The 24,771-nt window shown below is 39.7% G+C and overlaps 1 protein-coding gene across 49 annotated transcripts in view; it reads left to right on the top strand.

Moving 5' to 3' along the window:
• Rims2 (regulating synaptic membrane exocytosis 2) overlaps window positions 1–24,771 on the top strand; it is a 410,761-nt gene that overhangs the window by 107,244 nt on the left and 278,746 nt on the right. For 7 of the 49 annotated variants that reach the window (XM_075961129.1, XM_075961128.1, XM_075961127.1 and 4 more), the window contains exon 1: window positions 18,053–18,726. The exons of 33 other annotated variants lie outside the window; for them this stretch is intronic. In XM_075961129.1, the coding sequence (XP_075817244.1) occupies window positions 18,605–18,726 (122 nt within the window). In that variant the 5' untranslated portion in view covers window positions 18,053–18,604. Of the gene's footprint in view, window positions 1–18,008; window positions 18,727–24,771 lie in introns of those variants that run through there. 9 more of the 49 variants (XM_075961126.1, XM_075961136.1, XM_075961125.1 and 6 more) reach the window with 5 other exon arrangements.

The following is a 24,771-nucleotide window of genomic DNA, read 5'->3' as shown; positions in this document are numbered from 1 at the left end:
TCTGTATTCCTAGGTAGTATACAAATTTCTTTGGCAAAATTGGAAAAATTTTAAGAAGGCCTGACTTGCTCTGTGATGTCCCCTGAGCCTGTATCTTGTCTCCAGCGCCGGGTTACGTGGAGAGTGCAGTCGGTGAAGATGCTCCGTGCTCCAGACAGAACTGCCGAGTCAGCACTGGAGGTGCGCTTGCAAAACCAGTGTGTGTAAAATGTGTGGAACAAAAGGAATGTAGGAAAAACGTAAAATAGGGAGTTAAATGAACAGACTTAATAGTATCAAGTAGGACAAATATGTTTTTACATATTTACGGACATTTCTTAAAATGTTAATAGATGTTTTTAAAGAAGGAATCTTGTAAAAGATTTATTTATTTATTATGTATGCAGTGTTCTGCCTCCATGTATGCCTGCAGGCTAGAGGGCACCAGATCTCATTACAGATGGTTGTGAGCCATCATGTGGTCTCTGGGAACTGAACTCAGGGCCTCTGGAAGAGCAGGCAGTGCTCTTAATTGCTGAGTCATCTCTCCAGCCCTATCAACGGAATTTTAAAGACAGATGGAATGGTGTCAAGATAGTAGGAAAACAAGATTTTATAGTTAGGTTTATAGTTAGGTTCCTGGGTTGTCAGTGTGTCTTCTGTCACTTTGAGTTTATCTCACTGTGGCTGGCTGGTGCAGTGTGTTCTGTTAATCACATTTACCAGTTTATAGTGGTACTTGAGTAATCTGGGTAAGTCATTCCAGTATGATTATTTTCACCTCAGAATTTATCTTTGTATAATCGCTAGTGTTTTACACACACACACACACACACACACACACACACACACACACACAACTGAACACACTCTGTAGTAAATTCTTACATTTAAAGAGATGTATTCTTGTCAGTTGATAGATTTCTGCTGCGGAGTTCTGCATTACAGTCTGTGGTAGAGATTACAGTGGTCTGTACCTCCTGTTCTTGGCATCTTGTGTTGTGCATGGCCCTTATGTGACAGAGGAGATTTTACAGATGTGAGGATGAAGAGAAATCCAAGCGCGAGAGACCATGCTTATGTGTGAAGATGGAGGAAGGAGGCCTCTAGAACTTGGATATTGTCTTCAGTTTCTATTCACAAATGGCAATGTTGGTCTTAGCATCACAGGGACTGAGTTTTACCAGAAGCTTTAGTGAACAAAAATGACCCCTTCACCAAAATCCCCAAAAACAATTTAGCTGAAGCTTCCTCTTTTTTCTTTTCTTCTTCTTTTTTTTTTTTTTTTGGTTTTTCGAGACAGGGTTTCTCTGTGGCTTTGGAGCCTGTCCCGGAACTCACTCTGTAGACCAGGCTGGCCTCAAACTCCCAGAGATCCACCTGCCTCTGCCTCCCTAGTGCTGGGATTAAAGGCGTGCGCCACCATCGGGAGGCAGAGGCAGGTGGATCTCTGGGAGTTCGAGGCCAGCCTGGTCTACAGAGCTAGTTCCGGGACAGGCTCCAAAGCCACAGAGAAACCCTGTCTCGAAAAAAAAAAAAAAGATGAAGCTTCCTCTGAACCGCTGGCCTGTGTCATTCCCCTCCACATCTGTGGCTGTTACTATGTAGAGGAACAATGCAGACCCTAGCGTGTCTGTTTCATTCACCGTATCTTCAGGAATGGCGGTCAAGGCTATGTTAAAGGGCCGCATGATTATAGTGGATCAGTAAGCTCATATGCTTAGACATGTCTCCTTACAATCTTCTCTGCAGTCTCCATATGTAGGTAGTGATTGATATGTGATAGAGAATGAATACTTTGTTGCATTAGTTCTTTTCAAAATTTTTTGACCCTTACTCCTACCTAGAATACTGAATCTTTATGAATTCCTTTACTGTATTTTATATTCATTACTTAATATTTCATATGAAGACTCCTTGGTAGCATGGTAGCTGTGAGGTGATGTTTAGTTATTGATTTGCTTATTTTGGTGGGTATGGTGCACACGAGTGTGGGTGCACTAGGCATTGCTTGCCTATTTGGAGGCTGGAGGTTGATATCACAATGGATTTCTCGATCCTTCTGTTCCTTCTTTTATTGTTAAGATTTATTTTGTTATGTATTTGTATGTTTATATGCACATATCCATGCAAGTGCCCATGGATGCATTGAAGATGAGTGTGCATTGAAGCATTTGACCTGGGGTTGCAGGTGGTTGTGAGCCACCCAATCTGGAGACTGGGAACCAAATTCTTGTCTTCTGGAAGAGCAGCAAGCATTCTTAACTCTGAGCAATCTTTTAATACTACTGTATTATTTTTTGCGACAGGGTCTCTCACCTAATTTAGAGCTCAGCAGTTGGCTAGACTGGCTGGGTAATGAGCTCTAGGTATCAGCTGGTGCCCCGTTGTCCACCTCAGTGTTGGAGTTTTAGACATTGTATACACCTGCTATTTTGTATCAGTGCTGGGATCTGAACTTATAACCCAGGACTTCACTCTCAACTAAGTAATACTTTACCCCTGATCCATCTACCCATACCAGCAATTTGCTTGTAATTTTTACTTTCTTGATTATATTAAATCTGAGCTTCTTTCCCTATACACTGTAGCTATTTGAATTACTGTTGCTATGAATTTGCCTAACTGAAAAAAATAAGCTGCCCATTATTTCTGCCTATTGTTTCTTTGTTGAGTAGACATTTTTATGTTGCTATAGTCAAATTCATTTTTTTAAACATTTGTTTTCTTTGGCCACGATTGAGAAGGCATTCTTCATTGACAGAATACTTTGTAGTTTCTACTGTTTGCTTTCTAAATGTTGTTTTAAAATTGAATTAAAATGTAATTGTATCATTCTTCCCTTCCCTTTCTACCCTTCAACCTCTTCCATCTCTCCAACCTTTCTTACTTTTTTTGGTCTTTCATTATTATTGATACACACACAAACACATAACCTTCTGAGTCCATTTATTATTGCTTATGAGTCTATAATTTCAGGGCTGACCACTTTGTATTGGATAATCAATTAGGGAGGTCATCTCCGGGAAAGACAAATTCTCCTCTTCTTAGCAGCCACTAATTGCCCATAGTTTCTTTGTCTGTGGGTGCCCCCCATGAGATTTACGCTGGCATTAGCATGTCTATTGGTGTTGTCCTTGCTAGGTCTTGTTTAGGCAACCACATTGTCGAGGTGTCATGACTGTAGCTTTGGTCATTTCTAGGAGACCCAATCTGACAGCAGACTCTCTGGATAGCCGACTCTTAAGATCTTTCTACCGCATCTCTTGTATCTTCCTTGAGCCTTAGGTGCATGGATTATGTTGTAGGTGGGCTCCCCACAGTCTGTTGATCTCTGTATTGTGGCAACTATGGTTGTCTGTGATGGTCTCCATCTGTTGTAAGAAGCTTCATGGTTGAGGGGTGAGAGTTCTATTCATCTGTGGTATAAGAAGCTTCAGAATGAACTTAGGAAAGACACTGTTTTAGCAAAGAGTATTAGGTCTCCTCTAAGATTCCTGACCGCACTAGCGCCAGGGAGCTGGCTGGGTTTCCAGGAGGAGGCATGGTTTTCACCCTGGTGAATGGGCTGTAAGTCCAATCCCACAGCTGTTGATTTCTACCAAGATATGAGTACGACCGTTGGACCATTAGGGATAGATAGCTCATCCTATGGCCATTGCTGTGGTTCAGCAGCAGCAGAGCTGAGTAGCATTGCTTGCCTGGCGTGGCAGCTGGTGTAGCCCCTCCTGGTTCTATGAGAGCTGAGCTTGAGGAAGGAGGATTTTAGCTCACATCACTTCTAGGTCCTGTGTTCAAAGTGTGCAGTCTTCAGCAGTGTTGTCTTATCATGTCGGTCGGAATTTAGGGTCTGCCGTCTAGTGAAGAAGCCACGTAGTTTTTACACACTATGTCAGCGTGCTTCTTCTCGTTGATCCCTCACAGTGCCCGTCTTCGCTCCTCCACACTTTCCCACTGCTCCTCTGCCTTGTCCCTCTTCCCTCTTCTGGTTCAGCTTTTGCCACTAAATGTCTTCATTACATTATTGAGTAGAAATGGTGAAAAGTGGTCATCTTCGCTTTGTTTCAACTTAGTGTAAATGTAGGGATATTATACTCAAATATGATGTTAGCTATAGACTTTTCATAAATATCCTCTACTTGTTTGAGGAAATTCTGTTACTTGTTTCCTGAGTTTAAGAATGTATGACTGTAGAGCTTTGACAAATGTTTTTTTCTGCTTCTCTTAAAATAAGAGCGTGTTCCCCTTTAGTCTGCTGAATTATGCCAATGATTTGCAAGTGCCATGCTGGTCACACATTGCTGGACTCATCTTTTGGTTTTGAGGGTGATATTCTGTTTATACATTTCTGTATCTGATCTACTAGTATTTTATCAGAGAATTTAAGAACTTTATGTGTATAAGAGATCTTGGTATATGGTTTTCTTTCTTGTAGCTTCACTGACATTGCCCTCAGAGGAATGCTGGCCCATAAGTCAAGTTACCAAATGATATTTTATCTTTAATGTTCTTCAGAAGTTCATATAGAAGTGGATTTTCCCTAGAAATTTTAAGCTGTGGATTTAAGATGCACAGTTATAATTGATAGCCATTTTCTTAGTGATATTTAATTATCTTAGGCTCTATTTATTTTGTTTTTCTTAAAGGTGTCTTTTTTCATTTTAATATCATCCATTTTAAAAGCATCCAATATTCACCTGCAAAATTTGGTTTTGATATTGATAGTATTAAGGAAAATGCCTTAGTAAAATAAGAGGCACAATGGAAAAGAAAGCCAAAAAGACATTGAAATGGGGTGGTTTGTCACCCAGATAGGGTGGCGTGGTAGCTGGCAGCCTTCTTTGTTTTAGCTATTGCTGAGAAAATTGTATGGTAATACCAAAATGGTCATTTTTTTTAAAAAGAATATTTAATTATAACACTAATGTTTATCTTGGATTACTCAGGTGTCTCCTGTTATAAAATATAAACATTAATATTTATAGTAAATTTAATATGTTTTTAAATTCTTCTTTCATTGCGTTCTGACCATATTCTTCCCCCACCTACAACTCCTCCCAGACCTTCCCATCTCACTACACTCTCTCTCTCTTTCTTTCTCTCTCTCTCTCCTTAAAAAATCAATCAAACAAACCATCCAACAGGAAAAAACAAAATGAAAACTAGTAAGACAAAAAAAAATTACCAAAACCAAAACCATGGAGTTTGTCTGGTGTTGGCTAGCTACTCCTGGGCATAGATAGTTCTTGTCCTGGAGTGACTGATAGGTCCAGTGGCATTCCATGGGAGGAAACTGTTTTCCTTTCTCAGCAGGTATAAATTGCAAATAGGTTCTTGCTAAGGGGTGAGATTTTGGTTCATGTCCCTTCTCCTTTTTAAGCGTTTGTGTGGTGTGAACTTGTGCAGGTCTCCCCTTCTCCTTGTTAAGCGTTTGTGTGGTGTGAACTTGTGCAGGTCTTGCATGTACCATCACAGTCTCTGTGAGCGCATGTGTGTCAGCCCTGCTGGATCTGGAAAACGTTATTTCTTCGGAGTCATTCCCACCTCTGACTCTGTAATCTTTCTGTTTTCCCTCTACATAGATCTCTGAGCCTTGAGGGGAGAGGCGCGATAAGAGCTCAGTGCTCTACAGTCAAATATCACCTGTAGTCACTCATAAGTGGCTCTTAGACATAGAACAAAGAAAACCAGCCTACAATTCACAATCACAGATAATGTACACAACAAAGAAGACCCTAGGAGAGACATACATGGATCTAATCTACATGGGAAGTAGAATAAGACAAGATCCCTTGAGTAAATTTGGAGCATGGAAATCATGGGAGAGGGGAGGGAAAGGGAGAGGAGCAGAGAAAAATGTATAGCTCAATAAAATCAATTAAAAAAAAAGAAAAAAAAGGATAGACAGGCTAGAACTGTCAAAAGGGACAGGAATGATAAAAAAATTAAAAAATTAAAAATAAAAATAAAGTCCCTCACTCTGTGCACACCGTCCAGTTGTGGCTCTGCTGTGACTTACCATCACCTGCAGGATATAGTTTCTCTGATAAAGGCCGGTGATGCTCTGGGGCATAGGTCGTGAGGAGTCATTTTGTTGCTATGGTCCTTTAGTACCATGGTTCTCAACCTTCCTAATGCTGTGACCCTTTAATAAGCCCCTCATGTTGTGGTGACCACCTTCCCTGAACCATAAAATTATTTCATGGCTACTTCATAACTGTAATTTTGCTACTGTTATGAATCACAATATAAATACCTTATATAGCCCATCTGATATGCTGTCCCTCTGAAAGGGTTGTCCGACCCCCAAAGGGGTTACAACCCCCGGGGTTCACACCCCTGCTTTAGCACAGTGATTGTAGGAGTTTTTTCCCCCTAGGGTCTGTGTATTCTTAACTGATAGTGATTTGTATGTTTATAGAATGCTTCACAAATATTTTGTAGATAGATTTTATTGGCCATGGGCATGAGTTTGAATAGTGAGTTTGAATGTGCCTATTGCTTCCAGCTCAGCATTTCTGGGCAATGTTAATGCTGTATACTATCTTGTAGGCTCCTTCTTTTGTGTCTCTCTTACATTGTCTCTTCCAGTGCATTCAGTAAAGCAGTCCTGATATTGGTCAGGGAATAAGATGAGGGCTACCACTAATTTAGGCTGCCATTTCAAGATGAGGCAACCGCAGAGACCGTTGAGTACAGAGTAGTAAAGAAACAAAACAGAATGATTTTTTTTTTTTTGGTCTTTCCAGGGCTCATGCCGCCCTGTCTACCTCTAGTGATAAAACAAACAAACAAATATAAGGAGGGAGTTGGTACCAAAACCTTTTATTTTATGTATTTAAGTCGTCAGTAATATGGGAATTTAAGTAACTTGCTACGTGGATTGAATATCATGGTGAGACACTTGTGTTCTTTATATCGCTCATTCGGTGACATCTGCTCTTGTCCTCTGCCTTTCTCCTGGTGACTGCACACAGGCAGTCTTTCTTTGATGCTCATCTACAGAACATCCCCGTTCTGTCTGCCTAGGGCACAGCTCCTACAGCTATGTATAATTCTTAAAATATGTGATTGGGTACCAAATACTTGAGCACTTACAAAAAATACTTACTAGACTTCAAAGTTTCAAGGTAAATTGCTTGAAGAGCTGAACAATATGAATGATTTTCATAATTTTACTTCCATTTTCATATCCTTTCTTTAATTAAAAAAAAACAAACTAAAAACAAACCTGCTCCTAACTGTAGACTGGTCTGATCTTGTGCGGGAACTGTGGCTGTGATTGATGGCGGGGCTAGAGTCGTGTCCTGTCCAGAAAACATGGGTTCACTGTGGTCTAACATCATCTGTCTCTTATAATCTTTCTGCTTCCTCTTCTAAGATGGCCCCCGAGCCTTAGGGTAGGAAGTAGGCTGTATATGTTTCCCTGTGGCTGAGCACCCAGCAGATGTGTCTTCTCAGCACTTTTGCTGGTTGCGTCTTTGTTAACCACCACCCAGTGCGCCAGGAGCTCCTCTGATGAGCTCTGAGACAGTTTGTTACTGTGTCTGTTTAGCAAATAATATCAGTAGATTCGCCTCTAGGGTCTGTAGATTTCCCAGCCATGGGTTCTTGTCTAGAACAACAGCTTCAGGAGGCACGCACTTTCTTCTGTGGTGTTGACTTTAGCACTAATTAGTCTAATTAGACAATGCTTTTTACCCTCACCCCTAGTGCAGCCATGGGCACACCTGGCCATGCTGATCACTATTGTAGCTCATAGCGGCTACGGCTGCCTAAGCTTACCGCTCCCCCCTGCTCCCAGACTGCCTGTCCTGCTCAACACTCTAGTGCTAGGAAAGCTAGCCAGCATGGGGGAGCTTCCTGGTTAGTACTCACTCCATTTCTCCATGTCCTGTGATCACTGTAGTGTTTCTCTTTTAATTTTGTGAGGTGACTTTTAACACTCGGAATCCTGGAGATTGAACTGAATGAATTAGTCTTGCGCATGTCAAGATAGTTTAATACACATTAGACTGCTCTTCTCCTAAGATTTGGAGTGCCAAAATTATTATAGAATTGTATAAATTTTCTTAGTAATTTTTAGATATGCTAGTTTTTTTCCACAATAAGACAGTATAAATAAATGGTGGTGTAGAGAACCAAACTTAACATTACCTATAAATTCCTGATTTTCTCTCTAGTAGTTATACATGCACATAGGTGATGCGGTTGGGTAGTTTTGAGGTGTGACTTGGAGCTCTGTGTGGGATGCAAGTCTTCCAAGGGTGGTTTGAAGGTTATCTGCGGAGTAGTTCTTACTGTGCTTACCTAATTACACACTGTCTGAGCCGGAAAATTGAACTTTAGTGTGCTCTCCCCTCCCTACTGATGTGCCAGCCCTTTCCTCTCGTTTCTTTTCATTTCCTTGTTTGCTTAATATATTTCCATGTTGGCATTTTTCTTTGTCCATTTCTTAAATATTTTCCTCATTAATATTTTCAAATTCTGAGTTTTGTATCTGTATATCTACTTTAAAATATGCATAAAACTTACTTATATTAATAAGGCAGACAACAAATTTTAGTTTTTTATATAATCAAAACGGTAGTGTTACGGAGTTTAGGGAACCAAATTCTGATGCAAAGCAACCTTTTTTTTCCCATTTCTGTAGTATAAACACATGTTGTGTAAATGCATGTGAGTTATTTGGCACAATTGAAAGTCTTGATTTCAGTTTGTGCGTTAGTGTTTTGTTCCTACAGAAAAATATGTCTGCTTATGACAAAGGCTTGAATTAATCTTTTATTTTTACATTATCTTGTCTCATATAATTCTGGGGCCACTTAGAATCTTCAGCATCAGCATAAAAGTCAGTTGAGAGATTCTGTAGGAAGCTGCTGGATGAGTTGAGACAAGCGAGTTCTGTGCAGGGAGCATTGGTTCCATGCTCGTAGCTGAAGAAATTCTGTTTGAGTTGAACAGAGTTTGGATTGCTTAGTTTTCATGAAGGGAAGAAAGTGTTTGCTAAGGTCAGATGACGTCTGTTCTCAGGTCAGGTCAAGTGTGATTTGGGTGTTTTGGAATGAATAGACTCAATCCAGAAGAGCTATTTTCCGGATGCTTGTTATTCTACCTTTTCCATAAATCACTTGGGGAAAACAAACACGAAACCCAAATCCACTTGTACAAAACAACACATCTCATGTTTGTCTCTTGCAATAGGAGAGTTTAGCAACTGTGACATACACCTGGTTATCCATAGAGAGATGAAGATGCTACTCATGGTTTTGAAAATATGGCCATTCTCTTGTGTGATAGTTTCTAAGGGCCAATGCCTGCAGAGAGAAGTTAAGACACTCTGGACGCAGACTTTTGGGAGCTTCAACCAGAACTACATTGGGATGAAAATATTGGTGAACCTGTGTTTTGAAGGCAGGACTGGTAAACCCACTGATAGTTTGGGTGGATTTGGAAAAAGACTATCAAGGATAGCTCCTAAAAAACCTGGAGAACACGGGGCTGGAGAAGGTCAACCAGGAATTCCTGTGATGCCAAACTGAGAAATGGTTAAATGAGTTGAAATTCAGAAGATGAGGTTAAAGACAGGAAATATAGGTGCTTGTAGTTGTGGGACCCATGCTACCTTGGGGGAATCTTTATAGGTGCTTGTGGTCGTGGGACCCGTGCTACCCCTGGGGAGCCTGTATAGGTGCTTGTAGTCATGGGACCCGTGCTACCCCGGGGGAGCCTGTATAGGTGCTTGTAGTCGTGGGACCCGTGCTACCCCAGGGGAGCCTGCAGATGCGATGCAGTGTAGCTGTAACAGGACATTCAAGACATTTCGAGATCCAGAACAGGAGTAAGAGCTCACTAAGGACACTAAGAAAGCAGTCGTCATTAGGGGAGAGGATGTTCCATGGTGTTTGTGAAGAATAAAGAGTGAAGATGGCTTCTCGTCAAGGAGAACATAGCATTAGCATCTGATACCACAGGTGTGGTAGATGAAGCGCAGAAGAAAGATCTGATGTAGTATTTGGCAATAAAGAAGTTGTTGCTAAGAGCAATCTCAACAAAACGTTAAACATTGAAACTTGATCATTTAATCCAGAAAAGTCTGTGAACTGACGAACTGGGTGCAATGGCTAGAGACAGCTTTCCAAACTTACTGCTGTGATGAGGAACAGGAAAATAGGACAGTACCTACAAGAAAATTTGGGTTCAGGGGGTTCTTTTAGGACAAGAAATGATTCAGTAACAGAATCAATGGGGTAGAACTTGGTGAGAAAACGTGAGTCTTGTGTGAAATCACATGGCTAATAGGCTCAATGGAATACTTTCCTTCTGTGTTTTCAAAGTTAGGGCGTAAATAACCTCTTTCATGGGTAGGTGGAATCTCTGATAAATCCCTATTTCTGGTCTTTTTTAAGGGACAGAGGAATTATAATTTTAAAATTGATAAGCTTGGACAGTAGGCTTCCATGGTCTTATTTTCAGAAGGTCTGTTTAGGTTGAACAAGAACTTTTGCTGCTTAGTTTAAGCTGAGGGAAGAAAGGGAGAACCACAAAACTAAAGCGTCTGTTCAGAGATCATTTGAGAACAGGATCTGGACCGTGTGGAATGAATGAACTCAGGTCAAAAGAGTTATTTTCAGGAGAACTGCTTTGAATCAAACGATTACAGGCTGTAGTTCTTCAAACTCGGAATGGAGAGAGAACACACAGTTCATCAGATTCTTTTGCAAACACTGTGTTTTTCTGGCCACAAGGTCCCCTTCCAGAGTTCTTCACTTGCTCTTTTAATGTGGAACTCAGTCACTTGGTGCCTTTACTTTGAATTTTTTGTTCACTTCTCTTTTGTTTATTTTTTATTCATCTTACATTCCAACCACAGTTCTCCCTCCATCTTTCTTCTCACACCCCGTCACCTCCCTGCCAGCCTGCTCCCCCATCCATTCCCTGCAAAGAGTAAGGCCTCCCATGGGGAGTCAACAAAGCCTGGCACACTAAGTTGAGCAGGACCAAGCCCCCCCCCCCAACCCCTGCAAGGCTGAGCATGATATCCCATTATAGGGAATGGGCTCCACAGCGATAGATCCTGGTCCCACTGTCAGGGGCCCCTACTTGAATTTTTTAAAATTTACTGTGTATGTGTGTGGCTCTCACATACACACATGTGGAGGTAGGTGAGAGGTCAGCCTCTGAGACTCAAGTCTTTCCCTCTATCATCTGGGCCCCAGGTCCTGAACTCAGCCTTCACCTGCTGTGCCACCCACTGGCTCCTCTCATTTTAACTTCCTCTCTGGGTTATCTCATCTACTTACTAACATCCTAATGTTTCCTGAAGCCACATCTTTTGCTGATAATTCACTTCTGTATTGACATATTGATTACCACCCTATCTTCCTTTTAAAGTATCATGTGCACATACTTCAAGTTCAGCTCAACATCTCTTCCATTTCCTTCTTTAAACGGTTCCTCATTTAGCATTCTGTCTCAGCAAATTTGGAGACTAATGCCTGGTTACTTAAGAAAGAAGTATAAAAGCCATTTCTGACTCCTGACCTTCGCACTCTACTTCTTTCTCCTGTGGTCACTGACTAATGCTCTTGGTCCAGCCTCTCCATTCTTAGTCCATTCCTTTTTCCTCTTGACCCTACTGGGACAGCTTTCGTTCTAGCCAACTAATACTTGCTTGGATTATTACTTTATCTCTCAAATTGATGTTCCTGCATTCCCACATAGTAAGATGACATTTCATATACTTATGATTTTCTTCTCTTTTTGTGTCTCTTGCTCGTGCCTGAATCCTCTGGATTCTGACCATCAGGACTTTGGGCATAGAGTAACACATAGGAGAGCTGTGCCACCATAATGCTGAGTTGTGGCTTGATTGAAAATCAGAATCTTTAACCAGTTTTCAAGGTCCTGTGAGATGTGTCTCCTGTTTCCTCTCCAGCTACTTGATTTTTCCTGCCTTAGCCTCTGCTGATTCTTTGACTGGTGTCCTTGCTTGGTCCTTGCACTGCACCCATTATACTCTTTCTTGATTACAATGCAGTGCACTGCAGCCATCATATTCTTCCTTGATTACAATGCAGTGCACTGCACCCGTCATACTCTTCCTTGATTACAATGCAGTGCACTGCACCCGTCATATTCTTCCTTGATTACAATGCAGTGCACTGCACCCGTCATATTCTTTCTTGATTACAATGCAGTGCACTGCACCCGTCATATTCTTCCTTGATTACAATGCAGTGCACTGCACCCGTCATATTCTTCCTTGATTACAATGCAGTGCACTGCACCCGTCATATTCTTCCTTGATTACAATGCAGTGCACTGCACCCGTCATATTCTTCCTTGATTACAATGCAGTGCACTGCACCCGTCATATTCTTCCTTGATTATACATGCAGTGCACTGCACCCGTCATATTCTTCCTTGATTACAATGCAGTGCACTGCACCCGTCATATTCTTCCTTGATTACAATGCAGTGCACTGCACCCGTCATATTCTTCCTTGATTACAATGCAGTGCACTGCACCCGTCATACGCTTCCTTGATTACAATGCAGTGCACTGCACCCATCATACGCTTCCTTGATTACAATGCAGTGCACTGCACCCGTCATATTCTTCCTTGATTACAATGCAGTGCACTGCACCCGTCATACGCTTCCTTGATTACAATGCAGTGCACTGCACCCGTCATACGCTTCCTTGATACAATGCAGTGTACTGCACCCGTCATACTCTTCCTTGATTACAATGCAGTGCACTGCACCCGTCATATTCTTCCTTGATTACAATGCAGTGCACTGCACCCATCATACGCTTCCTTGATTACAATGCAGTGTACTGCACCCGTCATATTCTTCCTTGATTACAATGCAGTGCACTGCACCCGTCATATTCTTCCTTGATTACAATGCAGTGCACTGCACCCGTCATATTCTTCCTTGATTACAATGCAGTGCACTGCACCCGTCATATTCTTCCTTGATTACAATGCAGTGCACTGCACCCGTCATATTCTTCCTTGATTACAATGCAGTGTACTGCACCCGTCATACTCTTCCTTGATTACAATGCAGTGCACTGCACCCGTCATATTCTTCCTTGATTACAATGCAGTGCACTGCACCCATCATACGCTTCCTTGATTACAATGCAGTGCACTGCACCCGTCATATTCTTTCTTGATTACAATGCAGTGCACTGCACCCGTCATATTCTTCCTTGATTACAATGCAGTGCACTGCACCCGTCATACGCTTCCTTGATTACAATGCAGTGCACTGCACCCGTCATACGCTTCCTTGATTACAATGCAGTGTACTGCACCCGTCATATTTTTCCTTGATTACAATGCAGTGCACTGCACCCATCATACGCTTCCTTGATTACAATGCAGTGCACTGCACCCGTCATATTCTTCCTTGATTACAATGCAGTGCACTGCACCCGTCATATTCTTCCTTGATTATACATGCAGTGCACTGCACCCGTCATATTCTTCCTTGATTACAGTGCAGTGCACTGCACCCGTCATATTCTTCCTTGATTACAATGCAGTGCACTGCACCCGTCATATTCTTCCTTGATTACAATGCAGTGCACTGCACCCGTCATATTCTTCCTTGATTATACATGCAGTGCACTGCACCCGTCATATTCTTCCTTGATTACAATGCTGTGTACTGCACCTATATCTTTTTTCTTGTTTGCGCATGCAGTACACTGCACCTGTAATATAATTCTCTTCCTTGTTCTGCTCTTCGCATGTTTGACACTTTATTATCTATGATTCTTATCTGGAATGGTACTTCATCCACGAGACCACCTCTGAACTAAAGAGTCCAAGGTTATTTCAGGGTTACTGCTACATATTCTCTTTATATTACCAGTCTAAATCTTCGGAGAAGCAGAACGTTGCTTGTTTACACTCTACCCCATTAGACTACACGACAGAACTCACGAGGACTAGGACGGTATTGAACCCCTCTTCACTCCATCTTTCTCCTTCTGTCTCCTTTTTCCTTCCTTGCGTGCTCTCTAGGAGCTAGAAATGTGCCGAGAAACTGTAGCTAATCCTTAGCAGGCGCTTCTCTAATGAATGATTTTCAACAGTGATTTATTCTTTCAATAATTTATACAACAAAACAGTTTGGATCATTTAGCATTGAAATTCAGTACCTTTGGCTAGGAAATGTTGGGCTGCATCTTCAAGACTGAATACTTGTCACATGCCATTCAGAGGATGAAGGATTAGAAAGAGTTGTGGAGGCCCATATGATAAACCTGATTTCTTTCTCATGTTCAGGAAGTCATCAATTTGTCAAGAAGCTGTAGTCCTGTTAAATACATTTGGGACTAAGATACGGGAATATGAGATATTAATTTGATATTATTTCTTTTGTAATTGTGGCTGGATGGAAGTAAATGGTTTTTGTTTCAACATACAAATTAGTTCTTAATCTTTTAATTATTTTATTTTTTGAGATAATATAATTCTATCATTTCCTCTCTTCCTTTTCTTCCTGACAACCCTCCCACATACTCCTTGATCTCATTCAATTTCACTGCAAACTACATTTTAGATATTTGTCCTGACATTCACAATACAAAGAAAAAAATATATATAAATTTAATAAATTGGTAAGTATTTTATTAGATGAATGTCTAAGGTCCTTTTCTTGAGCACCTTTATAGACAGCAAGGTAACATTTTTTTAAAAATTTATTTATTAAAGATTTGTCTCTTCCCCGCCACCGCCTCCCATTTCCCTCCCCCTCCCCCAGTCAAATCCCCCTCTCTCATCAGCCCAAAGAGCGATCAGGGTTCCCTGCCCTATGGGAAGCCCATCCAGGTCTAGTAAGGTGAGCATCCAATCTGCCTAGGCTCCCACAAAGCCAGTACGTGCAGTAGGATCAAAAACCCATTGGCAAGGTAACATTTACCACTGTTGACTGAACCTTCACCATATGACTGACTGAAACAAGAGTTCTTTTTAGAGACACTCCAAACACTCTTGTCTATTTTGAATCAGATGGAAAAATAGCCCATTGGGACCCTTTACTATTTATTGCCTTAAGTTTAACCTTCTTAATGGAGGTTGTAGTTCTGTGATGGCCACTGGGGCCTGTAGACAGACAGAAACAATGGGCTCACATAAACACACACCACAGGCAAAGGACAAACAGTTATGTTCTAGCTCTCTGCTTCCCATCTGCCCTAAGCCAGAGATAAGCTGTTGGTCACTTTTTCTGCATATTCAATTCAATGTTTTATATAAATAATAAGAATAAAAGTGTATTCTCAGTTATGAGAAATGTTCTATAATGTGCAACTTAATTTGAAAATAGAGGATTGTAATGTTAAAATTTCTTCTTAGATTTTTTTTTTATTGAGAAAAGGAAAAAAAAGTATCCGCCTCCTCCCAGCCTCCCATTTCCCTCCCCCTTCTCCCACCCTTCTTCCCCTCCCCTAAACTCCTCTCCCTCTCCCTCTCCTGTCCATAGAGCAGTCAGGGTTCCCTGCCCTGTGGAAAGTCCAAGGTCCGCCCCCTTCCGTCCATGTCTAGGAAGGTGAACAACCAAACTGGCTAGGCTCCCACAAAGCCAGAACATGAAGTAGGGTCAAAACCCCATGCCATTGTCCTTGGCTTCACATCAGCCCTCATTGTTTGCCGTGTTCAGAGAGTCCGGTTTATCCCATGCTTTTTCAGCATAGAAACTAATTGATGTTCTTTTAAAAATTTTAATAACATATTACATGAAAAGAATTATAGATAAGAGCTCTCTAGGCCAATATACTATAGACGCCACTGTTCTCATATTTGCTGAAACATGTTTATAGTTGTGACAATGATTGTTGTTATTTTCACATAATAGCAGGTTTTAGTCAGCATTCTTTCCTGAAGAATCTAGGAAAGCTTTGGAGTTACTGTGTGGTGAAAGTGCCTTTTGAACTCATTTTGTAAGTTCAAATGGAGTCCCTGGCGTCCCAACGCTGATTTTTGGAAAATGTAAGTCAAGCAATTGAATTGGATCTGATTCTTGTTCAGATAGATTCCGAGACTATAGTGTTACCAGTGGTTTCTTGGAGCTAGCAGTCCTAACACTGGACAGACATTACCTTTTCCGAAACACTCGTTTTCTTCCTTCTCTGTATATTCTCTCAGTATTACTTTGGATGTTCTCATTTGGGAGGTGATATTTAGTTGGCCTCAATAGCTGTATCCTTGCATTCTGTGAAAAAGTGTATTCACGTTGCTGCCAGCTTTAAGGTGGCTGTCAATATGTCCGAGCCAGAGCCCAGCAGGGTCAGGCTGCATGGGAACCGCCTTTTCTCTTTGAGCCATCCCATCGGCCTTCTTTGTTACTATTGGATATGTAAAGGGAGCGAGATGTTATGGCCCATGCTTTTATTCCCTATTTGGGAGGTTAAGGCAGCAAGATACGCTATTTCAGGACAGCCTTGGCTGTTCTATGATGAGTTCTGGGTCATGAGGTCAGCCTTTGCTGTGCAGTGGGATCTCGTCTAAGAAGACAAAGTAGCAGGGCCGGTGTGGTGGCTCAGTGGGTAGGAATGCTTGCAACGGAGCTTGATGACCCAAGGGCAGTGACTGGAACCCACGCGATGTTGTCTTCCATGACTTCACGGTGGCAAATGTGGATGTGCACAGGCGCAAACGCGTGCACACATGTACACGTGTGCACAGATGGCAGACACATAAAAATTAAAGCTAAATGTGTACATTGTTGAAACTCTTACTGTGATCCACCTTAAGATCCAATTTTGAGACACAGAAGAAACATATTTAGACAATAAAACTTGTTTTGTTCTATATCCACATAAATTATTCACACTTATTTCAAAAGGGCTTTGATCATAAAAATTAAACCTATCCACAAGAACAGTGATTTAGATAGTTTATCACATATTGTTAACCATGAAATTAAGTCAAAAGTAAGAATCTTAAAACTATATGCCTCCATTTTGTAAAAATCGACCGTTTTAAGATGAAAATTATCAAGTTAGGACCAGAGGCCAAAACCACACAGCATGTAGGGTTTCTTCTGACTGAGGTAAATGGAAGAAATATAACCTAAAATTGCTGGGCATTGAATTTAGAAAATGCTTTCTCTTCACTGAGATACCCTGGTTAGGTCACTGGGTAATAGTTTTCCTGCTCAGCAGGAGAGAATGGCTTGATAGAAGGTTTTGTATATGTGCCAACAACTGTGAAGATATATAGGAAATAGGAGGGGGCAGGTGAATTAGACAAAGTGAAGACCCGCGTCCCAAATACTCCTTAGTGAGGACTCAAACTATGTAGTCATTAATGCCCTAGTTTCCGTTCTCCATAAAATGGTTCCAGAACTAACATACAATATTTTCAGGATAATAACAATATCTAAAAGTCCCTTAAAAACTGAAAATGTATTTCAGGAATGGACATGTGTGTGTTTGACAAATAGCTTAATGGTCACCTATATAATATGAAATAATGACATCAAAAGAAGGACACTCTTAGTTTAGGTCAAGCCTCTAACTGAACATCTTAGATGAATGACCCTCTATAGAGAACCACCTATTTTCATTGGAGACAGCGCTAGTCACAGAGGGTGGATGCTGGCATGAGGCTGTGCTGAGACCATTGCTGGGACCTTCAGGAAACAGCCTCTGAGAAAAATGCCATGGCTACCATTACTAAAATAGATTGAGAATAGTTGGTAAAATATCTCTCATCATGGTTACATTTTTCTAAATTTATGGGTAAGATTTTATGTAATATGTGCCATTTAGTTGGATTTTAATTGAGATGGTAAAAATATTTTTCTATAATTATATAACTCATTATATAGTCACTGTGTGGGGCTTTTAGAAAGAAACCAGAATGAACACTATTCACTTAAAAAATAATTTAAGACTTGTTAGAGAAGAAATTAATACGACCAAGAGCACGTGTCCAAATGTGCTGTTCTGAAGAAGCGCAGCGCCGAGCTGTAGGTGGCAGAGCCTGTTGTCTGTCATATTCATATTCCTTCGTGGTATTAAAAGCAGAGCAGAGCGCTTATTTTAGCGTTCCAGCCCCATGCAGTGCTTGAAGAGATACAGTTTGTGGCTGAAGTCATTCATTTTTCAGAAAAAAGAAAGCCTGGAAAAATGCATGATCTCTCTTCTTTCCCTGTAGCAACGTTGAGAAGATACCTTGTCCCATTTTTATTACTTCTGAGATTTTATTGCTGGCAGCCAGATGTGCAGAAACTCCTGACGACAGCATATATTCATTGAGTGGCTTTAATAGGCTTAGAGAAATATGAGCAGAGTCCATGAGCGCAGCTCAGCCTCACACTTCAGCCGGGGATGCCCAAAAAGCTTGCTGCTGTTTAGAATTCTTGCTACAGTCAGGAGAAAGCCGAAAGCTGCACGAGCTCGGAACCTTCTACGGCTGACTTAGAAGAATAATGACTGTACAATTAGCTACCAACCTCTGCTCATTTAAGCACAGCTTTTACAGAGCTCAGGAGAAATATGGAACTTGATTGGCATGTTTTTGTTTGGTGGTGTCTGCGAATAGATGACTTTTAAAGACAGGTGGTAAGGAAAATAAGGAGGATAAAAAGAAAGAAAATGCAATTTGAGACATTGCGCCAGGTCTGCAATTCTGTTTTATCTCATTTCCATGGGGTTTTTTCATCCCCACCAAATATTTTACAGAATGAGCTTTTTGGACAAACGCTGAACAATGCAAGGTGAGTAAAGCTAAAGTATATTTTTCTAATATTATTTTCAGAGAAGTAATCTTGTATGGTTATGACATTGTTTGCCTTGAGGTATGGATGCTATTTTTTAATCAAATACAGCATTTTACACAGCATTCTTAATTGGATCTTAAGAAGGAAAATCTCTTATTTTTAGGGCATACTGAGCATATTAAATGTAAGTAGATTTACCTCTGAAACATAATACAGATCAGGCTCTTTCCTAATAACTAAAATGATTAATTTAAAATGCCTGATAGGTGTTTTCCTGTAATCATGGAAGTGATTGCATTGCACATGTAAACATGGGACTGTATAATCATGTGTGATTTGTTGGAAATATGAATAAGCAATCATGCATGCTCTTGTAAAGCATGCAGAGGATGATTTCTGGGCTTAGACGTTTCTCTGTGCAGGGAAGATCAATAACCACTCCTGAATAAGCGGGATTCTGGAGCTGCAGGCAGTGCTTTGTATTCACTCGGCGACTTTGGACTCTGGCTTATAAATTTCTATTGCTCTTTCAGCTGATCTCTTTTGTGGGGAAGGTTGTTCAGTTATGAACATGTGTTCTGGATGGTTTGTCTGGCTCACACCAGCGCAGGCATTTTACTGAAGAAGCTTTAGAAATGCAGATTTATCACTGGGTTCTTTCCTCGTTTAAGTTGTTCAGTTTTTGAGGCTCCCTCCTGCTTTATACCAAGAATAATAGTCAGGAAAAACATACCCCAATGCAAGGAAAATATGCATGGGAAAGGATTGAGACAGATATTCTGATAACACAGTAGTGCCCTGAAATTTTCTAGAAATGGACAGGAGGCTAATAGTGCTTAGCATATTGAATGGTTTCATTGGTCTGCTTCTTTTAGGATCTCTGAATACTGTGAGGCAGCCTATTTTCGAGATTAAAAAAGCTCATTATACAATATGTTTCTTAATATAGCAAGTGAAAAGGAGGCCCCTGAAATCTATTGTCATTTAAGAATTTTCTTGGTGGCAAATATACTTGATCTTTTCTTTGTATATAGTGTTTTTTTTTTCTTAGTGAATTGGCTAGTTTTTCATTTCTTGCTTTCAGACTAATCTAAGGAGTGATGGTGTGGGAAATGCCGGGGTAGTCTGCAAGAGGCTCTTTATTTTAAAACGTTGTCTCCTTATTCAGCAACATATCACATTCCCGTCTTTAATTTATTATAAAATTATATACATATATTGTGTTATTTTAAAATAAAAGTAATTTGTGGCTTTCTAAAAATTTCCACGATCAAGCCACCATAAGAATGATTGCTCATCTTTTTATAAGTCTTTTTTTTTTTTTGCTATGGAGAGTTTCCGTGTGCCTCTGGACAGCTCCCTGTAGAAGCTGTGCCGTGGCAGCATGGGGAGGCGCAGGATTGAAGTTAGAGTTGGCAGCAGACCCTATGACTCTGTCATTACCCTGGCCTTCTTTTCTTTTGTTGTTGACATGTTTATGGTTTCCGTGTTCTTATTAAATTCTGGCATTTTATTTTGGTACAATTAAACAAGAAGTTGTGAAATTTCTAGTGCTTCCGTAAATCAATAGTGTTTAGTTTTCTCAGAAATACTAGTAAATAAGGATTTTTTTCTGTTTTAGAGAACAAATCATGCCTTTATATGTTCTTAATGTCTTATTTTTTTTAAAAAAAACATAACAGTAATTTATAAATTGCTCTTTAGAAACAATCTTCAGAAATAATCAACTACTTCGTTTATTTTTATGATCAAGCAAAACCATTTGTGCATATAGTTATTTTGGAAGTAGGAAGAGTGTAAAATAAGTATTTGAATTCCCAATTTATGTTATAACATCTAAAATTTTTGGTTATATTTTGTGTTTAGATTAGAGTAATGGATTGATTCTGTTTTTCATTCCACTTAAATTCTCTTAAAAAGGAATGCCAGTGCCAGGACAAAATGTTACAGTTAGTGTCACAGCAAAAACCAAAACCATATATTTTTAAAGTTTCCTTCTTCAATAGAAAAGGAACGGCCGGAGGAGCTGAGCTGTCGTCAGAAGCTCCACATGGGGTAGAGCCTTTGTGCTGGTCTGCAGCCAGGGGCTCCGAGTCCTTCAGTTACATAATCCACTCCAGTTCTGGCTGCTATGCGAGCGGTAGACATTTCTTGTTTAGATTACTTGGATAGAAGATTCAATATTGGTGCTGAGATAGTAGTTATAATATTTGAAGTGGAAGGAAAATAACATTGTAGGTTTGATGAAGTAATTTTATTCTGAATTATCATTTAAGAGAAATTACTAGAGTACTGTACATCACTTGTGGGAAAAGCCATTATAAAAAGGATACCCTATCAAGCAGTTTTGAAATGAAAATTTTTCTTAGATAATCAATCATATTTTTAAGCAATTCAACTTTTATCAGCTTTTAGGTGGCAGTGAAGTTGATTTCTATGACACATCAGCAATAAAAGGTTAAAACTGAAAATCTTTTTAATGTGCTCTAAAAGCATTTCTAAGTTCAACTTGTCAAAGAAGGAAAGATTTTATGTATGCAGTAATATTATGCAAATCATAAATCACTGAACTGGAGATTAATATGGATTGCTAAACTATTAGCTATGACTATTAGATATTTGTTAGTGGAAATGAACAGATTGTTTAGACTAGTGTTTGCTTGGGAACCATATGGTATGACTATCATGTTTCAGGCTGAAAGTTCTTAGCTTCTTTTCTTTCTGGTCCTTCAGTACTGCTTTAGAGCATGAAGGAGGTGGAAGCGAGGCTCTGTTCTTCATGCTTAGATGAAGCAGCTCATGATCCAACCATGCAAACAGGAAGTGCCTGGGTTCCAACAAAACCATCTGATAGGTTTTGATGAAACTCTGGTTACCTAGTCTTCTCATTGTAAGCTCACTTCTCTTCAAATTGTTTAACGAGGGCATACAGATAATTTCCCATATCACCAGTAACAAGTCCTCACGCACTGAATTCATCATGAATTCTATTTTTTTCATTGTGGTGATCCTGGCTTTGGAATTAAGGTTAAATGTGTCTGGACTCCAGAAGTCTGTCTCTGGCAGAGCAGTGCATGAAGTTATCAGTTGCTATGGGCAGCAGATGAACATGACAGCAATGACTTGCTTTGTGATGAAATTTATGTAAGAGGATACTTTATCCTCTACATTTTCTCTTTGTTGGTCTTGAGCATTGCCATACAGTGAAAAAATATGTCCTTTCTTTAGATGCAATTATTGTTTTGGTCATTAAATGTGTGACAGTTTTCTGTTCCATCTGACCACACAGGGGCACAATAACACTGGAATTTATTCAAAAAAGATACCATAAATATTTTTCTCTTTCTTGCACCTATGTACAATGGGCTATGCAGAATTTCATAAAAATTTCATTTTTAATCTAAGACAAAGTCGTAGTAGAGAAGGGACTATTGTTTGGTTGGCCTTTCTAATGGCAAGCCCAGGAACTGCACTATCTGTTTTGAGCTGAAGCAGACCCGACTTATGCCATTGTCTTTGGTTACTGTCAGTGCTACTCTTCTCTCACAAAGAGAAATGATAGACCGCTACTTACCAAAATGAATTATAAAGCTTAGCTTACCTAATAAAACTACATTATTTCTACTGTAGCATTACAACAGTTCTAAACATCAATATTTTGCACGATTTTGCAAAATAAATGTTTATTTAGGCTGGTAGTTCTTACGGTCAGAAGTACTTAATCCTTTACAGACCATTTATTATTGCTTTGGTTTATTATGAAACCGCTAATTTGTGTTCATAAATTTTGGCACAGGCGCTGTTATTCATGCCTGCACATTAATGATTACGCTGACATTGAGAGAGCAGCATGCTTTCTTCCCAGAGTTTGGAGGATGCAATCTGCACAGTCTGTGCATAGCTGTGCTTGGCATAATCATACCACAATAATTTTTCATTTTAGGAAATGTATGTCCTGGACTGTCTATATTCAGAGGCATAAAGAATTGAATTCATCATGAAATTTAATTGTTAATTTTTGTGATCCTGGCTTTGGAAGCAAAAGGAAATATGTTTGGATTCTAGAAACTATCTATCTTAACATGTACTGTATTCACTTATCAGTGGATACAATTTATGTACATATTTAAACTTTATTAAGTATATATGTAATCATTATTTTTGTCATAGAAGCTTACATTTACAATTGCTTGTCTTTGATTTCTGAGAAAAATGACTTGAGTCAGATATGTATATAATTGATATTTTTACTAGAATATTTATTATGGTCCTTGATTGTATATCATAATTAACGTAGATGCTTAATAATTATATTGGTTGCATTTAAGTGATTTCTTCAATGACATAATTTTGAAAAGCAACTTTTTTGCTGATAACTGATAGGTTAATATAAATTATAATTTTTCTTAGCAGCTTTTATATGATGATAAATAATCTTTAAAAAGTTAAGCTAATTATTAGTAAGTTTACAAATGTTGATGTTGTTTGTTGCGTGATAAAATTCACTCATTTTCTTGTGTGTTGTTGGTGTAGGAAGTCCTTTTGTATATGTATTGCTTTTGTTGGTTAATGAATAAAGAAACTGCCTTGGCCTGTTGATAGGGCAGAGTAGAACTAGGTAGGGAAAACTATATGAATGCTGGCAAGAAGAAGATGGAGTCAAGAGAAGCCATGTAGCCTCCGCTGGGGACAGATGCAGCCTGCCAGTAAGCCACAGCCATGTGGTGATAAACAGATTAATGGAGATGGGTTAGTTTAGGATAGAAGAGTAAGCTAGAAATATGCTTAAGCTCTTGGCCAAGCAGTATTGCAAATAATATGGTTTCTGTGTGATTATTTCATGATCTGGGCAGCCGGGAACACTCCTACAACATGCTGTGGTCCTCTGCTCTGACTCTATATATAGTTGTGAATTAGTCACAGAAATTTATGTCCTCAAGAAATACGGTTTTTGGAGGCACGGACAATTTGAATTTAGATTCTGAAATTTGAGAAATTCTATGTGTTTCTAAAACTTGGGTGAACACTTTAACCATTGCAGCATAAACACTCAAGAGGTTTTTGCCCAGGACTTTTGAGGTCATACTTCTGCCAAGACGGTGTTTGTTTAGTGTTTAACTCCACCATCTCTGCTTTAGAATGTGAGACACAGAATTATGTTGAATTACAAGAAACACAGTTTGAAACTTTTCTGGTCCACCATTGTCATATTACTCTTGAACAAATAAAGTCCAATTGCTTAAATCAAACTTAAGACTAGATTAGCTTATATTCATTTAAGCTTTATCATCTTTTGTAAGACTTCTGAAATGTTAGAGATGTAATTAGTGGAAAATGTGAAAGAGAGCTTCCATGTGAACATGAAGATTGATTTTTCCTTGACTTTCTATACCCATTGTAGCTTTGTGGTTGGGTAGTGTTGCTTCATGTTTTGACTTAGTTTCTGTTACTTGAGGGTGCATATGTGCCTACTAGTAAAACCAACATATATGTTGTTATAATTGTAATTAAAACTTATGTGTATTAATGTATATATTCACTTCATTCCTGCATAGCATCCCATTTTATGAACACACCATGCTCTTACACAAATCTTTAGTCTGGACAGATAAGTTTGTGAATTTCTAAAATTGGAATTTGTAGATTATAGGGCATTTCTTTGTTGGCTTTATAATGGTAGTTCATTAATAAAATGATTGTACACTGTAAGCTTTTACTAACAAGTCTGAATTTCTGTGATAAAAATACATTGACAAAGTCACTGAATGGAAGGGTTGATTATAGTTCCAATGGTTATACAGTCTGTCGTGGTGGAGCTGGATGGTGATGAGAGCAAAAGCCACCTGGTCATATTTGACAGCTTTGGGACGCTGAGAAAGAGATCAAGACACCAGGCAGTGGACAAAGCTGGTGGACAAAGCCCAGGCTCACCCCTGGGTCCGTATTTCCTCAAGCATGACTCCATCACTTAAAGAGTGTAGGCAGAGACTGCTCTTTCATTTCTCAGCCATCCATACCCCCCAAAAATTCACACAGAAACTG

The sequence above is a fragment of the Microtus pennsylvanicus genome, chromosome 2, assembly GCF_037038515.1.
Source record: "Microtus pennsylvanicus isolate mMicPen1 chromosome 2, mMicPen1.hap1, whole genome shotgun sequence".
NCBI lineage: Eukaryota > Metazoa > Chordata > Mammalia > Rodentia > Cricetidae > Microtus > Microtus pennsylvanicus.
This window is presented reverse-complemented; position numbering and strand designations above follow the sequence as displayed.